Source organism: Amia ocellicauda, chromosome 9 (assembly GCF_036373705.1).
Source record: "Amia ocellicauda isolate fAmiCal2 chromosome 9, fAmiCal2.hap1, whole genome shotgun sequence".
NCBI lineage: Eukaryota > Metazoa > Chordata > Actinopteri > Amiiformes > Amiidae > Amia > Amia ocellicauda.
This window is the reverse complement of record NC_089858.1, coordinates 21,028,214-21,047,310: the sequence shown is the minus strand read 5'-3', so window position 1 is coordinate 21,047,310 and position 19,097 is coordinate 21,028,214. Positions and strand designations below refer to the sequence as shown.

Sequence of the window (19,097 nt, the reverse complement as noted above, 5' to 3'; positions counted from 1 at the left end):
GCAAGGTGTACATTGCAGATTCTGAAAATTAATTACATATTTTTTGGAAATCCTGTCTGGCAGCAGGTCAGGCTTTTTTTCTAGGCCTTGAAGGACTTCTACTGCATCAGTGTAGTGAAAAATCAATAGAATTGGGGAATAAATCTGCAAGGATGATTTTAAGTGGAAAGCAAAACACATACATCAATGCAAACATTATCATTAACATTGTGTAAAGAACCTTTTCTGTAGCCTAACTTCTGTGTTCATAAAATTGCAGTTTGGCGCAGGAGATATTTTTTTTACCAAAAGATCTAATGGAAACACTCCCTGTAATGATTAGAAGCATTTTGTCACACATAGGAGACTGAGGTTTTACCTTTAACCGGTAATAGGTGTTTTACATTTAAAAAGCAAACATCATCTTGTTATCTTCATCAGCAATTTACATGACATCAATGAGCTAGTATAAAATCAATGTGATTAGGTTCTTTAATTGTTCATTTGATAAAGTTAATAGACTCAATTGATTTTAAAAGGTACTGCAATCTTCAATTCCTCAAACACCACAATCCCTTTTTAAATGGATATATTACTTTATATGGATATATAAACACTATCCTGTAAAGTCAGATTTGTTTATCAATAGAAAATAAAAAAAGTCCTGCTGAAATACATAACAATGCACACATAAAAATAAAACACTCAATCTAGCTGCTATATTTTGAATATCTTGATGTTATATATACCATATATCAATTAAATGTAAAACAAAAGGCAAACTGAACATGTAATAAACAATAAATCCTGTTAAAAGGTGGTACAGTCTTACCATCATACGACTGAAAAATCACTGAATCCAGTAATTCATTGTATTCCTTTACTTGCTTAGAATTTCCTCTGAAAACACCTAGATGTAAACAAATACATCAATACATAAACACTGTGATTTTATTTTGAATTAAATGCAAACATTCTCATAAAACATGAAGTTAAAATTACAGAATTACAACATTCATATTAAATTTCAATGTACTAACAGATGAGTGAAAAACATCCTGGGCTACACTGTTAAACGTCACACTATTTTTAGGTTTAATTAACCTTTAGCCTCCTTTAAAATTATGTTTGCGTAACTATGCAAGGTTTAAAATAATTTACAGTAGTGGAGTAACAACTCTTATGAACTATGGAAGAAATGTTTACAGAAAAAAGAAGCAACCTGCCAGAGGTGGACTTACCATCAATTATCATGTAAATGAAAAACAATGGAAACTCGCACTCAATTCCATCAAAGTGCTTAAAAAACAAACAAAAAACAAAACAAAAAATGTCTCAAACTGCACAATAATAACATCAATTATTTAATAAAGAGCACTACACAATTCTGGGAAGAATAAAATGAAAACACTATTTCAAATGGAACTTTTAGCAGTACATAATTGCTAAAGAACAGAGCATTACTCTGGTTTATGCTCATTTGAAAAATATAAAAACACAAAATAGTCTTTAAATGCAGAACATGAATAACATGAGTAGTGCAGGCAGACTTCAATCAGAATTATTAAAAAATATGTATATTGTACTAGGAATGAGGGAACCTAGGTGTCATTATTTTAATGAATAACAGTTTACAAGACAATCTGTTAATGGTATATTCTGAGAAATAATCAATATTACACTAACTATTATTAGCAATAACAGTACAAATAACAATAACATCCAAAGGGTGAAGCCTGAATACTTCTCTTGCTTCTCTGTTGTCCGATACATATTACGATTTTAAATGTTTTAATTGGATTTTGTTAGTTCTGAAATGCCTCTGGTTTTGTCTAAACGATACCCACACGATTCTGCAACAAATTATAAACAGAGCACCGCAGCTGTGCTTGATGTTAACTTAAGGCTGACACCAGGATTCTGAATAGGAAATCATCTGCATCATCAAAAAGGCAAGAAGAGATTTTCTAGCTGCTGAACATGATTGATTCCATTTGTATAACGTCTATAATTTGTTGATCAAAACTGAAACTAAAAGGATACTCATTTGTGTAAGGTGGGAGAAGACTGCAAATGTCTCATACAAATAGTTAAATAAACGCACAAAATCAATTTCCTAAATGTCATTAAAATACCAAGATACTGAAAAAAGTTCTCTTTGCAGCCTGGAGAGATAATAGAAACCAGAAGGAAGACTAAGCACCTTGGATACAAATTCAAAAATAAATGGGACCAAATTAACAGTTTAAAAAGTGTATCAGAATTGTTATCCAGGAGTTTCCTTTCCAAACATGCAGTATTAAAAGCTGTAGTTTAAATTTAATTTTGGATAATATCAATGTATTTCACATAGGCTGGAATTAAATCAAAACTTTGACCAACCCGCTAATAGAAATCTACAAAATTGTACTGTGGCAGCTTAATTGGTTGTAAGATTCTGTTTTCTTCTTCTCATAAATGTATCATGCTTTTATGCACAGACTTGTAGTTTTCTATTAGCAGGTGGATTTTGATTTATGTTTTGATTTATTCCCACCCATAGTTTTTTTTTTTTTTAGAAATATCTCCAAATAAACAAACAAATTCTGGAGGATTAATGAAGCCTTGTATCCTACAAATCTGAACTTCCTGACCCAGGTGGCACAGGCTTATCCACATCCCCATCCTTTACATCAAATTAAATGCTACTGGTGAGTTTCTATAACCGTTCATCAACTGAAAAACTGTTAAGGAAATGCCTGTTTATATTTTTGACATTTAATTATTTCATTTGACATAACTGAAGAAGTTACCACTGAATTCTTAACATTCAAACTGCTTTAAGTGTGTATGATGAACAAAATGAAAATGTAAATTGGACATGAAATACATTGATTATGATTAATCAAATTAGTGAAAAATATATCAAATTCTTGTCACAGCTTTCTTGTCAAAGATTTTACACTATACATGCCATATATATGTATACATGCATACTATAAAGAGCACAAACTATTAGGTGCATTTTTATTCTGAACTGCTCATTAATTCTACAAGGTCAACAACAACACTAATGCAATGAATTAAGATTAATTAATCTTACATCAAGTTGATATGATCTAAATGGGTAGAGTATGGCTAGGATTGAAGAACAGAAACATTAAATTTGATCCCTATCTGCAAAATAATAAAATGTGGTGAAAATATTTTTGTTTAGATTTTGTGAAACTAGGTAAAATACTAAATTATATCAACCACTGATTTTCAGCCATGCGGTCATCCTCTTGCTTGGGCAGGAGAAATCTGCAACCATAGCCCCGAGCCAGTCCATATCTGTGCCAACAAACATGCATTGTCCCCAAATGGTACTCCAAATATTATTTCTACAAAAAAATATTAATATACAGAACACCTCATTTATGTACACCAGATGCTTCCAGATATCATGATAATTCTTTAGGACATGCATGTGTCAGACCAAGATCACACAGCATGTGCCAGAAATTAGACACTACCTTGATTTCTGCTGGCTTGTAGTACCTCCTGTTTTTATCTTCAGGGGATGTTCTGTACCCATCTCTCAGAAAGCGTTTGAATCCATATTTTCCTTTCAGTTTTCGCACGATTTTGTCTAGGGCCTGATTATATAATGCGTCATCATCCACTGCAAATGCAGGGTAACTGATACAGGGCAGGAGGGCAGAATCTGTATTCTAAAAAGAAAACAAAAGTAGAGAATTACAATTACTTATAAAATCATGACATTTAACATTAATTAGTCTTGGACTCACATAATTAAAGGATTCAAATTAATTACTTACGCAAGAGCCCCCCCCACACACACACAATTAAATGGAAATAAAAAGTCTTCAAAATACATTCATTTTATCATTTCTAATTAATGTAATCAACTACTTCTTGGCAGGCACATAATTAAAAGAAAAAATATTAATCTTTCGTGATTACAGTATGTAACTGCCAAGTCTTTCTTATGTAAATTTAATATACTTTGTGTTCGGTAAATAGTGGTGCTATCCTTCATTTAACTGCTTTAAGCAACAGATTAGAGATGGAAGTCACATAAAAACCTTTCTTTGAGTATGAAGTTGGAGGAAGACTACTAGCAAGAAACTATGCTTCATAGAACTACTGAAAGGAAAACTGTTGAGGAGACTAGTTGTGAACATGATGCAAATAATAGTGATTTTCTGTGTTGGGAATTTACTTACATGAGATCTTGATTCTCTTGGGAGCAGGGAACACAATGTCTGACGATTTCTGTTATGAGCATCAAGATCTACAAAAATGACAGACCAAGAACAGCCCTACAAAACAGATAAAAACAATGAATGCTTTAAAATATCAATGCGTCTAACCAATTATGAATTCCTTTAAAAATTGTATAATTCTTCTAAAAAGTTGATAATTTATAATAAGCTGCAAATCATCTTCAGATTGTACTGATTAAGAGCTACTAACCACAGTGCACATCAAAATGTATGTTAAGCAAATGCTAACATAAAATTACTGTTTAATCCAAAGTACCGTTCTGTCATTGAGAAGCATCACTCCTTGGAGGTTCTCTGGCAATTTATCAGACTGTGAGCAGAACTGATTGCAGTGTAAACCTAAACATGTACAAGCTAGGACAAAAAGCACAACTAAAAATCCTCAAATTAAATAAAAAAATAAATTATACACACAAAAATGAATGAATGAATTAATAAGATAAAAATGTGCAACCTCATTATTATTATTTGAAGACACGTTAGGTGTATAGTTTAACTCAAGAGAAAGAACATGGTGAAAGCAATTGCCGCTATATTAGGGACACTTTAGCAGTGTCTATTCAGTACAGTATTCACTTCATAGTACTTTTAAAAGCTGGCAAAGTCAGATTTAAAATACCAGCAGCTGTGTGACTCTAGGACAAGAGCATGGGTTAGGCTATCATAGAGCAGATGTTAAAATAATTTCAAGAACACTTCTAAAAGCTTAAATACTTTAAAAGGGAGATAAAACACAGAAATCCCCAGATCTCAAACTACTAATGAGGAACAGACTGCTCCAGTCCACAAGACATCAGGTCTCCAGAGGCCTGTTGGGATTTTTTGTTATTTTACCCAAAATCAGCCCTGAAGCCATATTTTAGGTTGGCACTAACAGATTTCAACATGCACAGCTTGTACAAATCCTTCCCGAAATAAATAACACATGAAAACACCAGAGATACAGGTGAAACCCTGGAATGGAGATACACCTGGCCCATTAAAGTACTTAAACATGTTCAGTCACCCAATAAATTGATTGATTTATAAACAGGACTGAGTATTACTTTGTTAATTTCTTCAGAAAAAAGAGGCGCATTTGAATTTTAAATGTGACTCATGACTATTTTTTGTGTTTTATGATGTTCTATGGGTGTCACATCTTGTCACTCATTATCATTACATATTAAAATATTAATATACCTCATGCCAGTATACATAAGAAAGAAAGAGAAGTAGAAGAAAAAAAAAAAAAAGAAAAACATCTGGCCATAAGTTCACATTGAATTCATTTGGTAATGTTGATTATTTATAGATTACTTCAGTCATTTATTCACATCAGGTAAATGATTCCCAACAAAACCTCAAGTAACAGTAACTCAGCAACTGGTAGATTGCATAGAGAAGTACGTAGATTAAAAATGCTTGCAAATTGTCTCTTTGCAGATGTACCTTTGGTAGCATGGCTCATCGCTTTGATTTTAGCTTTCTTCTTCTAATGGATATGGTTGTGTCAAAAACAACTGTCGTATAATTAGGCCAGAAAACACTCATTAATAACACAACCAGTGACTCATTACAATGTGATTCCCATTGTATAAGTTAATTCATGCAGGAACTGGAAATAGATAAAAATGCACATTTTTCATGATTCTAATTCATTTTGGTATAAAATCAAAACAAAATTAAATCTATATGTACAGCTACTGATGATGCACTATAGTTTAAAGCATTTTTAGGATGGAGCAGTTCTGCATACCCATACACAAAAGTAGTTTGATGGTAAGATAGCTGCAGTGACTACAAACAAGAATGTTAAATACATTGTGAACACCTAACCATGTGCTATTCTCTATGGTGGCACGATACTACTTTTTGTATAATAGTGTATTAATATGGTAAATATATAAAACGAATAACAAAGTGTTTTCTACCCAGAGGCAAGGAAAGTCTTCTAGGTAGGTACACAAACATCTTATAAAACAAAATATAAAAGGACTCGAGCAAAAAAAAAAAAAAGTAAAAAACAGCAAGCCCACAAGAGTGTTTACAGGTTCCATGGAAGGAAAAGCTCAATTAATAGACAGCTAGGGGTCACTCTTATTCCAAGATGCTTAGTATCCAGGGGACAACATTTTGAGCTCCGCATTTTCAATAAAGTACTCATTCTTGATCTGAACGGCAAATGCTCCAAATGACATTGGAAATAATGAAATTTTCTAGGTTTTTAATTATTCCGTAGAATATTTTCCTTATTATTATTAAATATAATTACTTAACAAATATTTAAATGTGTATATATATATATATATATATATATATATATATATATAATCACACATTTTAACATCTCTTCATTTACCTACAAACTCAATAATCAAATAAAAAAATGAATTTAAAGCACCAATGAATGAACATCTTTAGCCATATAATGAGACCTGTTATTATGTGCTTAACAGCTGGTATGGTTAAATGCTGCTACTCTTTATATGCTGTTAAACCCAATGATCTTTCCCAATGGGGAGCTTAGTGACAGTTTTGTTTGAAATCATGAAAATCCTAAATTACAGTGGCAGGAAATACGCATAACAATGGATTTCACAATCTGGTGTTATGATAATCAACAGAAGAAATTGTTTGGCAAGTGGTTAGAAAAAAATAAAAATAAAAAATAAAATCAGAGATATGTATTTATTCAGCCTAAATACATAACAAAAAAACTACCCCAGACAAACATAATCAGGACATCATCAAATGTAGACAGTAAAGTAGATAGTAATACCTGATTTCCAAAAAGGTTGAATCCATTAATAGCTTCAAGAGCTGCTTTGGCCAGGCCCACAGAACTAAATAGTTAAAACAAACAAAAAAGATGTTTGAATTTTAATGCATTTATAATACTAGGTATAAGTCTGTTCAGCTTCTAATTTTTAAGGGACCAAGGATAACAAAAAGAAAAATAAGAATGCAGTGTAACATACATCAATAATTTGAACAAAAAACAAACACAATGTGCCCAATTTTAAGACTCATATTTAGAACTACTGTACCTGCATATATTTCAAGAAAATTATTGAAACAGTGCTCACAAATCAATTGAGCTCAATTATGTTTTTCTTTGCACTGAAAGGGAGACCAGCAATTTTTGTCCGCTTCTATAATACATGTCCTTCAGTAGAAATCTGCAAGTATTGATCAATATATGCTCAGCTGCAACCAAAATCTGAAGCAAAATCATTACTGAGCACATGGAGAGAGAGAGAATACAACAGCTGAAAAGTAATTACACAAAAAGGTAATATAATACAGTACATTATATAGATAGATATTGAAAAGTGTCTCCAACTCATGTGTTAAAACCCACTTAACAGGTAGCAGAAACTGTTGTGGCAGCTCACTCCTTCAGATCCTTAACAGCGTTGAACAGTTCAATTAAAGTGAGATCACTAGGTATCCCATTTCAAAAGTGTATTTTTATTCCATATACTGCAATGTGTGTCTTCATGAGACCACAGACTAAAATTTAAGAACATATATGGAACATATGGATAAATTCATTATATATCAGCACCTGGACCCCACTAATTAGTTATAGACAACCATATTACACTTTTAAAATAGTGATTTCACTTTAATTGAACTGTTCGTCGATGTTAAGGATAGATCTGAAGGAGTGAGCTGCTATGTGTTATGTGGATTATTTTACTTTGGACAATTTTCAGAGTTGTTTTTCCTTCGTGGTACGCACCTCGCTAATTAACTTTTTTGTATAGTACATACATACATACATATACACACACATATACATATATATGTATATCTATATAAGCTGAATCTAAAGATACCCAACATTAATATTTAATATGATTTTTAGAAGAGCCGTGTTTAACAAAAAAATGTTAGTCCTTTAATGTAGACCGAGCACCCTGAACAGCACCCTCAACATACAGAGGATTTAACAGCCTTTGAGTGAAATCCGAAGCACAAGTTAGGGATGTTCAGACACCTGCTGAGATGCTTTAAACTATGCAATTCTTCCCCTGCAGTTCATGTTCCTGTTTTCAAGTTGCTTAGAGTACACCACTAAGCGCACAGAAAATGCCTTTTCAAAAATGTAATGCTTACTGAGGTTACAAAGCATGAAATGAAGACAAATCAATATTAAAGACTAAGGCTAAAGAAATAAAAGAAGGCTCTAGCAGAAAAAAGTGGCCCAACCCTTCCTTATTCTGCGTTTATACTGTCCGCTTTTAATGTAATACATAGGTCGATTCAATTTTAAACACTTAAAGCAATTTATAAACAAAGAAAGTGTCGGTGGTGATTCTGGCATCACCCAGCACGTGTTGTAAGGAGGTATGCATCCAAGGTGGCTTGGGTCTGTCCAGAGTGTAAACGCAGTCGGACCAAAGCTGCTTTAGGAATGCGTTTCCCTCCTGAACAAAATAATTTGGCAACAAATGTTTCCTTGTTAGAAAAAATAATTACTTTGCCTGCTGGACTTAAAATGCAGAAAAACTGAACTAGAAATAGGCTAAATACAATTAAATGCAGATTAATTTAATTGCTTAATCTTAACTTCACCTTGAATGAAGCTCAGTACTCCCATTGTTGTATTTACTTCCTCTCTCCCACATTCCAAAATCAGGAACACGATAAGCTCTTTCCACACAGAACACCAGATTCTGAATAAATGCCACCTTAAAAAAATGAGAATTTGAAGATGTATTAAAATACAGAATTTACAAATGGAATTTGTATTTAACTTTAAACATAGAGCCTAGTATTCAGTCCAGTAAGAGAGTTATATAAAGTGTGTACATTTGAACAATACCAATAAGGATTAAAGACATTCTACACTAGCTAACACAGAGTATGTACCTTCTTAACTACACTCTTAATATAATTTTGGTTATATATTTTTAAAAGCCTAGAGGCAGTGAAGTTACGTTGTTTATTTTGCTGAAGCAAAGACGGGACATATATTGTTGTAATGTGGTACTGCAGTTGTCCATTTCAAGTTTGTTCTACTAAAACTTTGTGTATTTTGAACTCACAAAGTGAGCAGGATTTCTCAAAACAATACTGCAGCTACACGATCCTTGGACAGATTAAATCCAATCCATCTTCATAAAGTACAATCAGGCCAGAAGACATGAAGGATGCAATAAATTACAGCATGTTCTATAAATTAAGAAATGCTAATGCATCGGGGAGATATAACTGACAGCAGCTTTAATTTAACATGAAGTAATGGAAACCCCTTAAGCACATAAAAACTGCCATCAAATCCTGTCACATACCAAAAATGTAGTTAAGTTACAGGAAAGGAACATGTTTTTTGGGAATAAAATGATTAATGTCTGTAATCTTATGAAGTTTTAATGTTTACTGCCTAAGGTCAATACAGAGGTAGCAGTGATAATTTTGTTCTTGTCTATACCCTCTGTATCAACAGACCTGTGTTATTACAACTATAATAACTGTCTTAAAAAAGACATCCCACTACATTTTGAGCTTTTCAATTGCACTGTGAACCATTATCCACTAATGCCAAAACATTTAGGAATACATTTCACATTAATCACTTCCATATCTAGAGTGGTGTATGCCATTAGGTACAAAATAAACTATGAAACATAAGCTTGCTGGCCTATTTCACATTTAGGAATTTTAGTCTCAAATATTGTCCAAGATTATATAAGACCCAGCCTCTGCATCTCGTATTAATAATATGATTGAAGACCTAAATTGTGGATTTCCTTTTTTCTTTTTAAGTTCTTCTGCACTAAATTGGGATAGACATGCAAGAAATGCAAACACATTAAGGTAACATTTCTCCTGTCAAAAGCAGCCTTGAACAAACATTTACATAAAGAGTAGTCTAGGTAATTCTATGCAGTTTGTTTTAAGTATTCACACACGAGGTGATTATCACTATTTAATTGCTTTAATTAAACAATTAGTTCATTGGCATTCTTCAACTTACTTTAATATAAAACAATTTAACATTTTGAAGAGTGCTAAGATATGTGCATCTTAAAACCCACACATATATTCATGAACAACAAAAAGGTAATCAATAAAATCTTAGAATTAATCAAATTAAATCCAATGAATGATTTTTTTTAAAGCGCATTTCACATTTATAAATGCAATCTTACCAATACCAAGCTATGATGGGAATTGCATTTAGCTGTACTCATCAAAAGACAGCCTGTTACTCTACTCCTGTGTAATTCCCTCTGTGTCAAGCTTTGCTGCTAGAATAATTAAAAAAAGAGCAGTAATTAAGCCTCTCAAAAGATGTATTTAAATTTCTGGTTGGTCAAATGACGGAATACCTCATCTGTATTGTAGATAATCTGCAGCCCAGAACAGATCATCTCCACAAGATATAGCAGGAACAGAGACAGAGCATCAATCTAAATAAAAAGACAAAAATTGATCATGAGCCAAGATGGGGCTAAGGCACCCAGGCACCAAGCTCAGATAATAAATTCAAATCAATACATCAGCAGCGTCTCCAGTGAATTAATTAAAACACAAAGACCAGCTGAGTGAGAAATGAACAATATTAGGAAGAGACATCGTTTTGATGCTACAAAGTTTCTTAACAATAAATTAGTGTCATATTTAGGAGTTATTAATATTGTCACAAACAAGCATTATAAACTGCTCTTGCTGTTGACACCCACATAACTGTAGTCCAACAGAAAATCAGCGCAATAAATGTAATTGTTACTTTACAAAACCATACCACAAAGGCTGAGGAATCCAAATTTAAACAAATGTGACACATATAATCTCATCTTTCACTATAACACATGGTTTAGTGAGATAGAGGAACTAAATCACAGTTTAATTTCACATGTAAAGGATTGCATGTTGAGCCAGTTAAGACTAAAACAAAACAAATCAATGAAAAAATAAGCTAAAACTAATTAAATGCATAACCTGTAATTGCATTCTAACATTCAGAAGTGAAAATACTACGAAACATTGATTTAAGTGTTCCATAAATAACGGTTCACCACAGAACATTTAAAAGGCAGACACCTGGCACAATGAAAACTAATTTCAGCTGATAAAGTCTTATATCTTTCTAGAGTTTTACTTTTTTTTTTTTTAATAAGTTGTGATCGATTGGCTTTACTGCAGGAATTATTAACTCAACAGATGTTTCTATTCATCCAAGACCAACTCTCTTTATATTACAAGTTTTATACCTTTAGCTAATGCTCAATGATTGACAGTATTGACAGAAAACCAATGTAACCATTCAATACATTAAACAAAAGTTAAGTAACAGTACTGTAATTTCAGTACTGCTTTGACACTGCATACTGTTATTCACCATACAATTTTTAATGTGGGTGTCTAAATGATAGTAGTAGTAGTAGTACAAAAAATAATAAATTATAAAAAAAAACATTTGTAAGACTGAATAAAAGAAGTACCTGCAGGTGACAGTATGCATCATAAGAAAATACTTCATCTCCTGTATGCACATTGAATGCTGCATGCGGGCATTTTGAAGGACTTGGATCTTGCTTGAACTGTTCTACCTAAAAGTGAACAAAAGTAAAGACAGTAAACCGACACATAACAGACACCATGAAAAATGAAATAAACCGGAGGGCTTACAACTTAATGGAGTGTTTTTCTTTTGGTTTAGTTTTTTTACCCATTTTTTTTTTTTTTTTTAAGGCTTGGAGTCTTCCTTGCTTCCAGAAAAGCGGGACAGATGTAAATATTTAAGACGGTAACATCCGTGTAATACTGCTTTTCAACACAAGATCAAGGCATTCATTCCAAACCTCACGCCTTTGTAAGACTATGAGCTACAGTGCTTGGAAAAACATGGAGCACAAATTAATCTCAACATCAGCAACAAAGAGCTAATCCATCAAGATAGGCAAGTTTCCTTCATTGAAGAAACAGCTGTTCAAAACAATCGCTTCAAAAAGGTTTTCTACCGGGATTCCACTAGGCCATTTATACTGGGAATCTTCTAGCTATGCTCTTTGAAAATTAAATAATAATAATATAAGAATGCCATCTCCTTAAAATAAATGAATACACAGAAATATTCAGATAAAAACAAAGAAGGAAAAAAAAAAAAAGTCATTTTCCTCCCAGCTTTGAAATCACTGCCCATGTACGAACTTTTAAGTCTTTCTGCATCAGATCCCAACAGGTTTTCACAAAAGAGGTCAGACAGTATGTGAATCAAATCTAACTTTGCGGGGGGATGGGCAGGGGGAATTGTACCACTTACAAAGCAAGGCACATACAATAAATCTGTGCCAGGAATAAGTACCAACAGTAACAAAGCCCCTATAGTATACTGTAAGTGTTATAAATAAGCTTGCTATTTTTGGTTTCCCCCTTCACTTGGTTACTTGTCAGGTCACAACAAACTATCCTCCTGTCCCAGATTTTCACTTAAATGCAACCAGTCTTCTTAGCAGCTGCATAGCAAGAATACAGGATGGGGGGCAATCACAATGCACCACGTTTGGGCTTAGCTTGCAAATTTGAACAATAATAGAAACTAGAACACCACATGAAATTCAAAACTACAAGTCATCAAGTTCTTTGCAGCATCCTTACGTACATTTCCCTTCTTAAGTATGTATTATTTGTTTCATATTAAGCATTATTGGCATTTTTATTTGGGGAGGGGTTAAGTTAAATATTTTTTTCCTTATGGCATTTTGATCCCTCTCCTTGTAGAAGCATTTGAGTGTCTACAGCATCAAGAACTTCAAGGTTGCTGACATTTCCAATCCATAAATTCATTTCATTTAACTAAATGTGGCTTTGCTACTCCACACACATGCAGTAAGTAGGCTTTATTTAGTAGAGGATGACCTTTGGTTTGTAGTTGTCCAAATCGATTCCAGTATTCACCATTCCAAAAAGATGCACAAGTGAACATTAAATGGATTTATATTTGTGTCATATACGATCCCTTTGTTGGCATTCTTTATTCCAAAGCAGTACATACAATGAATCTCATTAATCACTGAACTTCTAATGTGTTTGCTTTCTTGTTGAAACTTTAAATTGGTTTTCCATTCGCAGATGTGAAGCCCAAAATAGTGCCATTAGTATAGTCCTCCCTTTCAATTGTCATTAGACACTCTTGTACATAGTCTCTGGGCTTTGTGAACGCGTAAAAATAACGTGTTCTCTCTTAACAGTGGAGATACAAATGACTTATTGCTGTGCAAATGAAATAACTGTATTAATGGTGCACTATAATGAAGATACAGGAAAGCTTTCCTATAGCATGTCAGGGAGGTCATAAGTAAATTAAACTTGAGAATAATTGCAAAGACATTAAAGATCCTTTATGAATGTATACTGAAGACACTAACAGGAGTATGACTTTTCGGCAAGTGTAAAATTCAAAGTGTGGGTGTGAAAACACCCACAAAACATACGCTTTATTTTCATGCTGGTGCCATGAAATACAAAAATCAAAATTTCTCTAATGTTTTATGACCAATATGGATTTAAGATGCAGATAATCTTTTTACAAAGTAGAGCAAAATGCAAACCATACACATTGCATTAAAATCATAGCTATATTATACAGGATTACAGTTTGCATTCAAGTATTAGGCATAATAATACTGTCAGCACGTATACCAGTCCTCTCATCCCTGTTCACCATCAATTGTGATGGGATTAAAACAGTTTGTCACATGGCACTACGATTGACACTTGCATGAATGTTACTCTGCTTATCAGACTAACAAGCTAATAAGTTCTCTGTGTGGGCATACAGTACTATGATAAAACACGTTGCAGCTCACAAAATATTGTGTTATAAAATTAATAATGCGACAGGTACCTCTCCCAACAGCAGTATGTAGGTTTATTAGATTTAAGGGCATGTTTGGAAATCGTGATATTATTTTGAAACCCTGAATTTGAGTTATATTGTTTAGCTGGCTAAGAGGGGTGGTGGTGGGGGGGGGGGGGATCAGAAAACATCAATGTCAAAAGCAGGTTATGCCAATCACTCTAGCATAAGTCTGAATAAACTTTAGATGCATAAACATTTAGAATATTATTAAACATCTTCAGGATCTGTTTGAATCCTTACTGCATATTTCACTAACCAGGAAAACAAATGTATACAATATACTTTAGAGAGGGCAGTGCATTTAATGGATATAACATACAAGAATAATTAAAACTTAACTTATACAATTCATTTAGACTATAAAAAAATGAATCTCCAGAAATGCCAATTAAAACTTGAATACACTTCAGAGAAACACAATTCAGCTACCAAACCAATTTAACTTGTTAAATTATTATTTTTGTTTTAAATTTATTTATTTATTTAATTGTATTCCCAAAGTTTTTTAAAGTTGCTTTAAAATCCAAAGATGACATTCTAGGATATGAAATGAATCCTTTTGAGCGAGGTCAGAGCTTGAGACTACGCAACAGTGCTTTACCTTATCTGCCTGGCGCATGTAGCAGTAGAGAATCCCTCTCATACATTTTATAGCGGAGTGCTCCAGCTCATGAGTCCGTCCCTTGTCATCATCAATGCGCCTGGGCCAGAAAGATAACATGCAAAAGAAATTGAAAATGTAGAAATATCACTGCATAGTCAGAGAAGCATCCTAGCAGGTACAGTGCACAGAATAGTTCTATTCTGAACTGAAGCATAAGGAAAAAATGCAGTGTATACCTTGAGGAAGCAGGCACATATATACAAAAATTAAGAGACCACTCCAACTTCAGAAATCAATGTTAAGTGGTCTCTTAAGTGGGCACTGTATATATAATATTAATTATATATAATTAATATTATATATATTATTATATATCCTGGAATAGTCAGGATTCTTTGTTCAGTCTTAAACATCCTAAAAGTCACAAATATTTATACTGGTACAATTTGACAGTTGCATTAAAGACATGATTTTACTTTTCTTTTTCTTAACATTTTTTTTTTTTTTTTAAATGGTGTTCAGTTTGCTTTCTACTATACATGTGTATATAATTACCAACACTAAAATCTTCCTAAAGGCGTTATTTGAATGAATGTGTAAAGTAATGTATTGCTGCCAACACTGGCATACACATTAATCAAAATGAGGTTCCCCAAAAAACACCCAAAGGCGGCAACATTAACAATGGAAGATGGGCAAGATTAATTGCTGGATTAATGAATTAAGCATACCAGAAATGTAATAAAATAATAATCCCCAAAGACAACTGTGATAATGTTCACACTCCTAAGTATTTATGGAACACAGAATTTGTTCCATTAAACACACTGTACACTTACAATAAATAAATAAATTCTATATCCTTTGACAATGGCAAAGGGAGCAAAGCATGGCTAATCTTAAAAGAGGCATTTAAGTTTAAGAGGCATTTAAATATATAAACATGAAAATGGAATCCTGCCTTAACCCATGTAATGATATCATGACATTACCTGTATGCAAGGGCAAGAGCCCAGGCGCTCGCAGCACAATACAGGCTGTCCCGGACTTTGGCTTCATTGCATTCACCCAAGGTCTTGATGGGAAACAAACCAGTGGTGGGACTCTGGTAGTTTAATATTGTTGATTTAACTGCAGAAAAGAGAAGAACATTGTTCAGTATGCTACAGTAAACTGCTAAAAATCAGGATTATGTTTTTGTTCCGCGTTGTGGTGTCCACAGCAGTAGATGTGTTCTGTTCTATTGTTCTGTTCTATTGTTTTTTTGTTTGTTTCTGCTAATAAGCAAAGTCTAACTCACTTAACTAATTAGTAATGGAATGGAGTAAAGGAATGACTATTCTCTTCTTTAGCTCCCCTGGCCTATCATACTGACCTATAATGGCAAAAGACAAACATTTTTTCCTCTAGTAATTACACACATTTGCAGATTCAGTAAGGGCACTCAAAACTAAAGGCGGTCTCCTCATAAGTCTCCTACTGCAGCAGTACCAAATTCTTTATACAATTAGTGAGATTGTCTATGACATATGTGGTTGTAATATACAGTGGTTTGGCAGCTCCCTGCTTTAGATTCCTCAGATTAAGCACATATATTACGAATGTATATCAAGTTTAACAACAGGAGGTTACTTTCAGATTTTGCATTGCTTCCAATGGTGGTGTTGGTTAGTGTTGGGGTTCCAGCTATAGGGTTATTGCAAGGTTACTTTATTTATGCAATATAATGGTTTGTATTATGTAGTGTCAAATCTAGAATTACAGCAATGCAATGTAAGAGTTCATGTGTGTGCCTGTGATTGTGAAGATGAAAACATTTTTCTAGAACACTCTCTGGAATATCTGAGCACATATGTAGTTTCCAAGCATTCAATTATTTATCTGCAATAAGATACATCTTTAGATTAAGTAAATGGTATTTTCACCATTAATTTTAATCATGAGTACACTAAAAGCAAGGGAACAAAGGCCATTTATGTATATGACTACTTTCTGTCACCTTCACGAGCATAATCTGCAACATGTAATTATAACAATAGTGTAGTTCATTCTTCATCAGTGTATTGTGTCAAAATAAATGGAAGGCGCCTTATTTTCCACAATCATGTTATATATTAAAAATCTAGGTCAATTTGGAAAGAAAAATAATACACCATTTGCACAGTAAATTGAAAACAACAATGAAAGATTTTAACTATAATGATTTAAATAAAAACTATATTTTTTACTGTTATACATTCAACAAACTTAGAATGATGTAGAAAAATAACATGTTCCTTCTCAACCAGTTATCTGTGTGAAGCCAGTGCAATAGAATGATCTAGGGTGTCAGTATTATGCAGTCCTTTTCCTGAAGACTAGATATTGAAATAATATAAAAATATAGTATTATAATAGTGGATACATTATTGTATTGTACTTGGCTTAGCTGCATGAGTTGCACGAGTTGCAAAAATAGACCAGATTGCAATTGTAATTCCAATGTGTTCCAATTTGGCAAGATTGCATCACATAGAAAGACATGAGTTCATCCACATTTTGTAATAAAACAACTCTGTTTTGGCAGTTTTTGTACTAAATAAATATGGAGGAAGAAAATCTAATTGTAGTTTATGGAGTTGATTGAATTGCATTTTAATATTTTCTGACATTGATCTGACTCCAGTTCATATCTTTGAGAATGCAACCGTAAAACTATCTTAAAACATGATATTACTCATTTAAAAGGAAAGGAGTTCATTCTACTGATACCACCTACATCACCTCACATTGATATGTATTAGGAAATTCAACTGTACTTGCATCAATTTCAAAAATTGTATCAAACTGGTTTAAATCTATACATTGAAGAAAAAAAACTATTTCATATTATCCATCATTATAATGGCTTTCTCAATCAACAGAAAATGCTTCAGATTGACAAGTCAACTGCTGATTACATGCATGTCAATGGTTTTCCTAAAAGTCCTCCCTACAGAAAATATGCATTGCTACACTTCCTATTAAAAAACAAGGCTTGTTTTTCCTGTTTAATCTCTTGCAACAGGAGATAGATAGCAGTACTGCACCATCCACTACAATCAGCTAGCAAATTAAGTTCACTGGAGCATTACAACATTACCACATAAATAACAAACAGAAAGCCTTCTAGAAAAGGAATTGGGACATTTCTAATAAGGTAATCTTAAAAAATGTCCCTGAGCACAAATACAAACTTGATATTTCCAATAATAATTTATCGGGTTGTGTTTTGTGTGAAATAACACAAGACACTAAAAACTAGGCTATACTTTTGAGAATAGCTCAAACTTAAAATGCATTTACATAAACATATTGTGACCTAATTACCCATATAGCCTAGAAGTCTTATTGCATTATTTTTATATATATATATTGATAAACTAATATTTAAAAGTGAATTTTGAACTAAATTGATGTTTTGAGTCTTTTCTGTGCAACACAGAACAGACAGGCGTTTTACATTTATTTAATGGATTCACCCAAAAACTGCAAAAACATTTTTATTTAAGATTTTTTTTATAAAAATACAGATTTGACTGTTTGGGGAGATTTCAGTTCTTTTAAAAAAAAAATCTTAAAATGCATTTAGGATGCATGGTCACTGCCTTCTAGCACTCAAAATTGCAACAAACTCAGTTTGTTTGTTGTACCCCTTTCATAAAAACACCAACTTCCAACTTCATAGATTTTTCTAATTTGAACAAGGAATAAAGCAATCATGTTAAACTAACGAACCAACCACAATATATAGAATCGGAATATGTTTTAATTGACAATGTATAAAGTAGTCAATACCAATGTGAGGTAACAGAAACTTACTTTCTCAATGTTATCAATCTTTATTTGAATCATCAATAAAAAATGTATACATCACATTTCCATTTTCATTAAGAATTTAATTAATCTGATTTGAAAACTTTCATCCGTAAACCTCAGCTTTATAATTAGATTTTCTGGGAAGTCTTTCAAGGTAATTTTATTCTCAGTTAGCTGTCATTGTAGCTGAAGATGTATAGTGCATATCTTGAAGAAATGCAGTGTAAAAAGTGAAATGCTTCCAGGGCAATTACACGTTTAGTTTGCCATGAATCTTAACAAGCATTAAAATGGAAAATATTTTAGTTTCTTCAGGAAAAGAAAGGAATTGCTACAGTGTATCATGCACCAAATGAACACAAAAACAGTTCTTCCTACACAGATTTAAATAGCATAGTCATTTTGAATGTTCCTGCACCACCAAGATAAAAGATGAGTGGAAAAATGTTCAATAGTTGTGCACTAATCCGCACCCTTCTAACTTTAAATTTAAAACAAAACTAGGTTTAGAATATTCTGTAGTGCAATATAAAATATGTCACCATGGATT

General features: G+C 32.8%; 1 protein-coding gene across 5 annotated transcripts in view; it reads right to left on the bottom strand.

Annotated features, from left to right (window-relative positions):
• phkb (phosphorylase kinase, beta) overlaps nt 1-19,097 on the bottom strand; it is a 63,319-nt gene that overhangs the window by 38,798 nt on the left and 5,424 nt on the right. For all 5 annotated transcript variants that reach the window (XM_066713707.1, XM_066713706.1, XM_066713710.1 and 2 more), the window contains 10 exons: nt 15,703-15,841; nt 14,708-14,807; nt 11,687-11,794; nt 10,571-10,651; nt 8,811-8,926; nt 7,009-7,072; nt 4,188-4,283; nt 3,474-3,671; nt 1,221-1,278; nt 812-889 (listed from right to left, as the gene is read on the bottom strand). In XM_066713707.1, the coding sequence (XP_066569804.1) occupies nt 812-889; nt 1,221-1,278; nt 3,474-3,671; nt 4,188-4,283; nt 7,009-7,072; nt 8,811-8,926; nt 10,571-10,651; nt 11,687-11,794; nt 14,708-14,807; nt 15,703-15,841 (1,038 nt within the window). The remainder of the gene's footprint in view (nt 1-811; nt 890-1,220; nt 1,279-3,473; nt 3,672-4,187; nt 4,284-7,008; nt 7,073-8,810; nt 8,927-10,570; nt 10,652-11,686; nt 11,795-14,707; nt 14,808-15,702; nt 15,842-19,097) is intronic.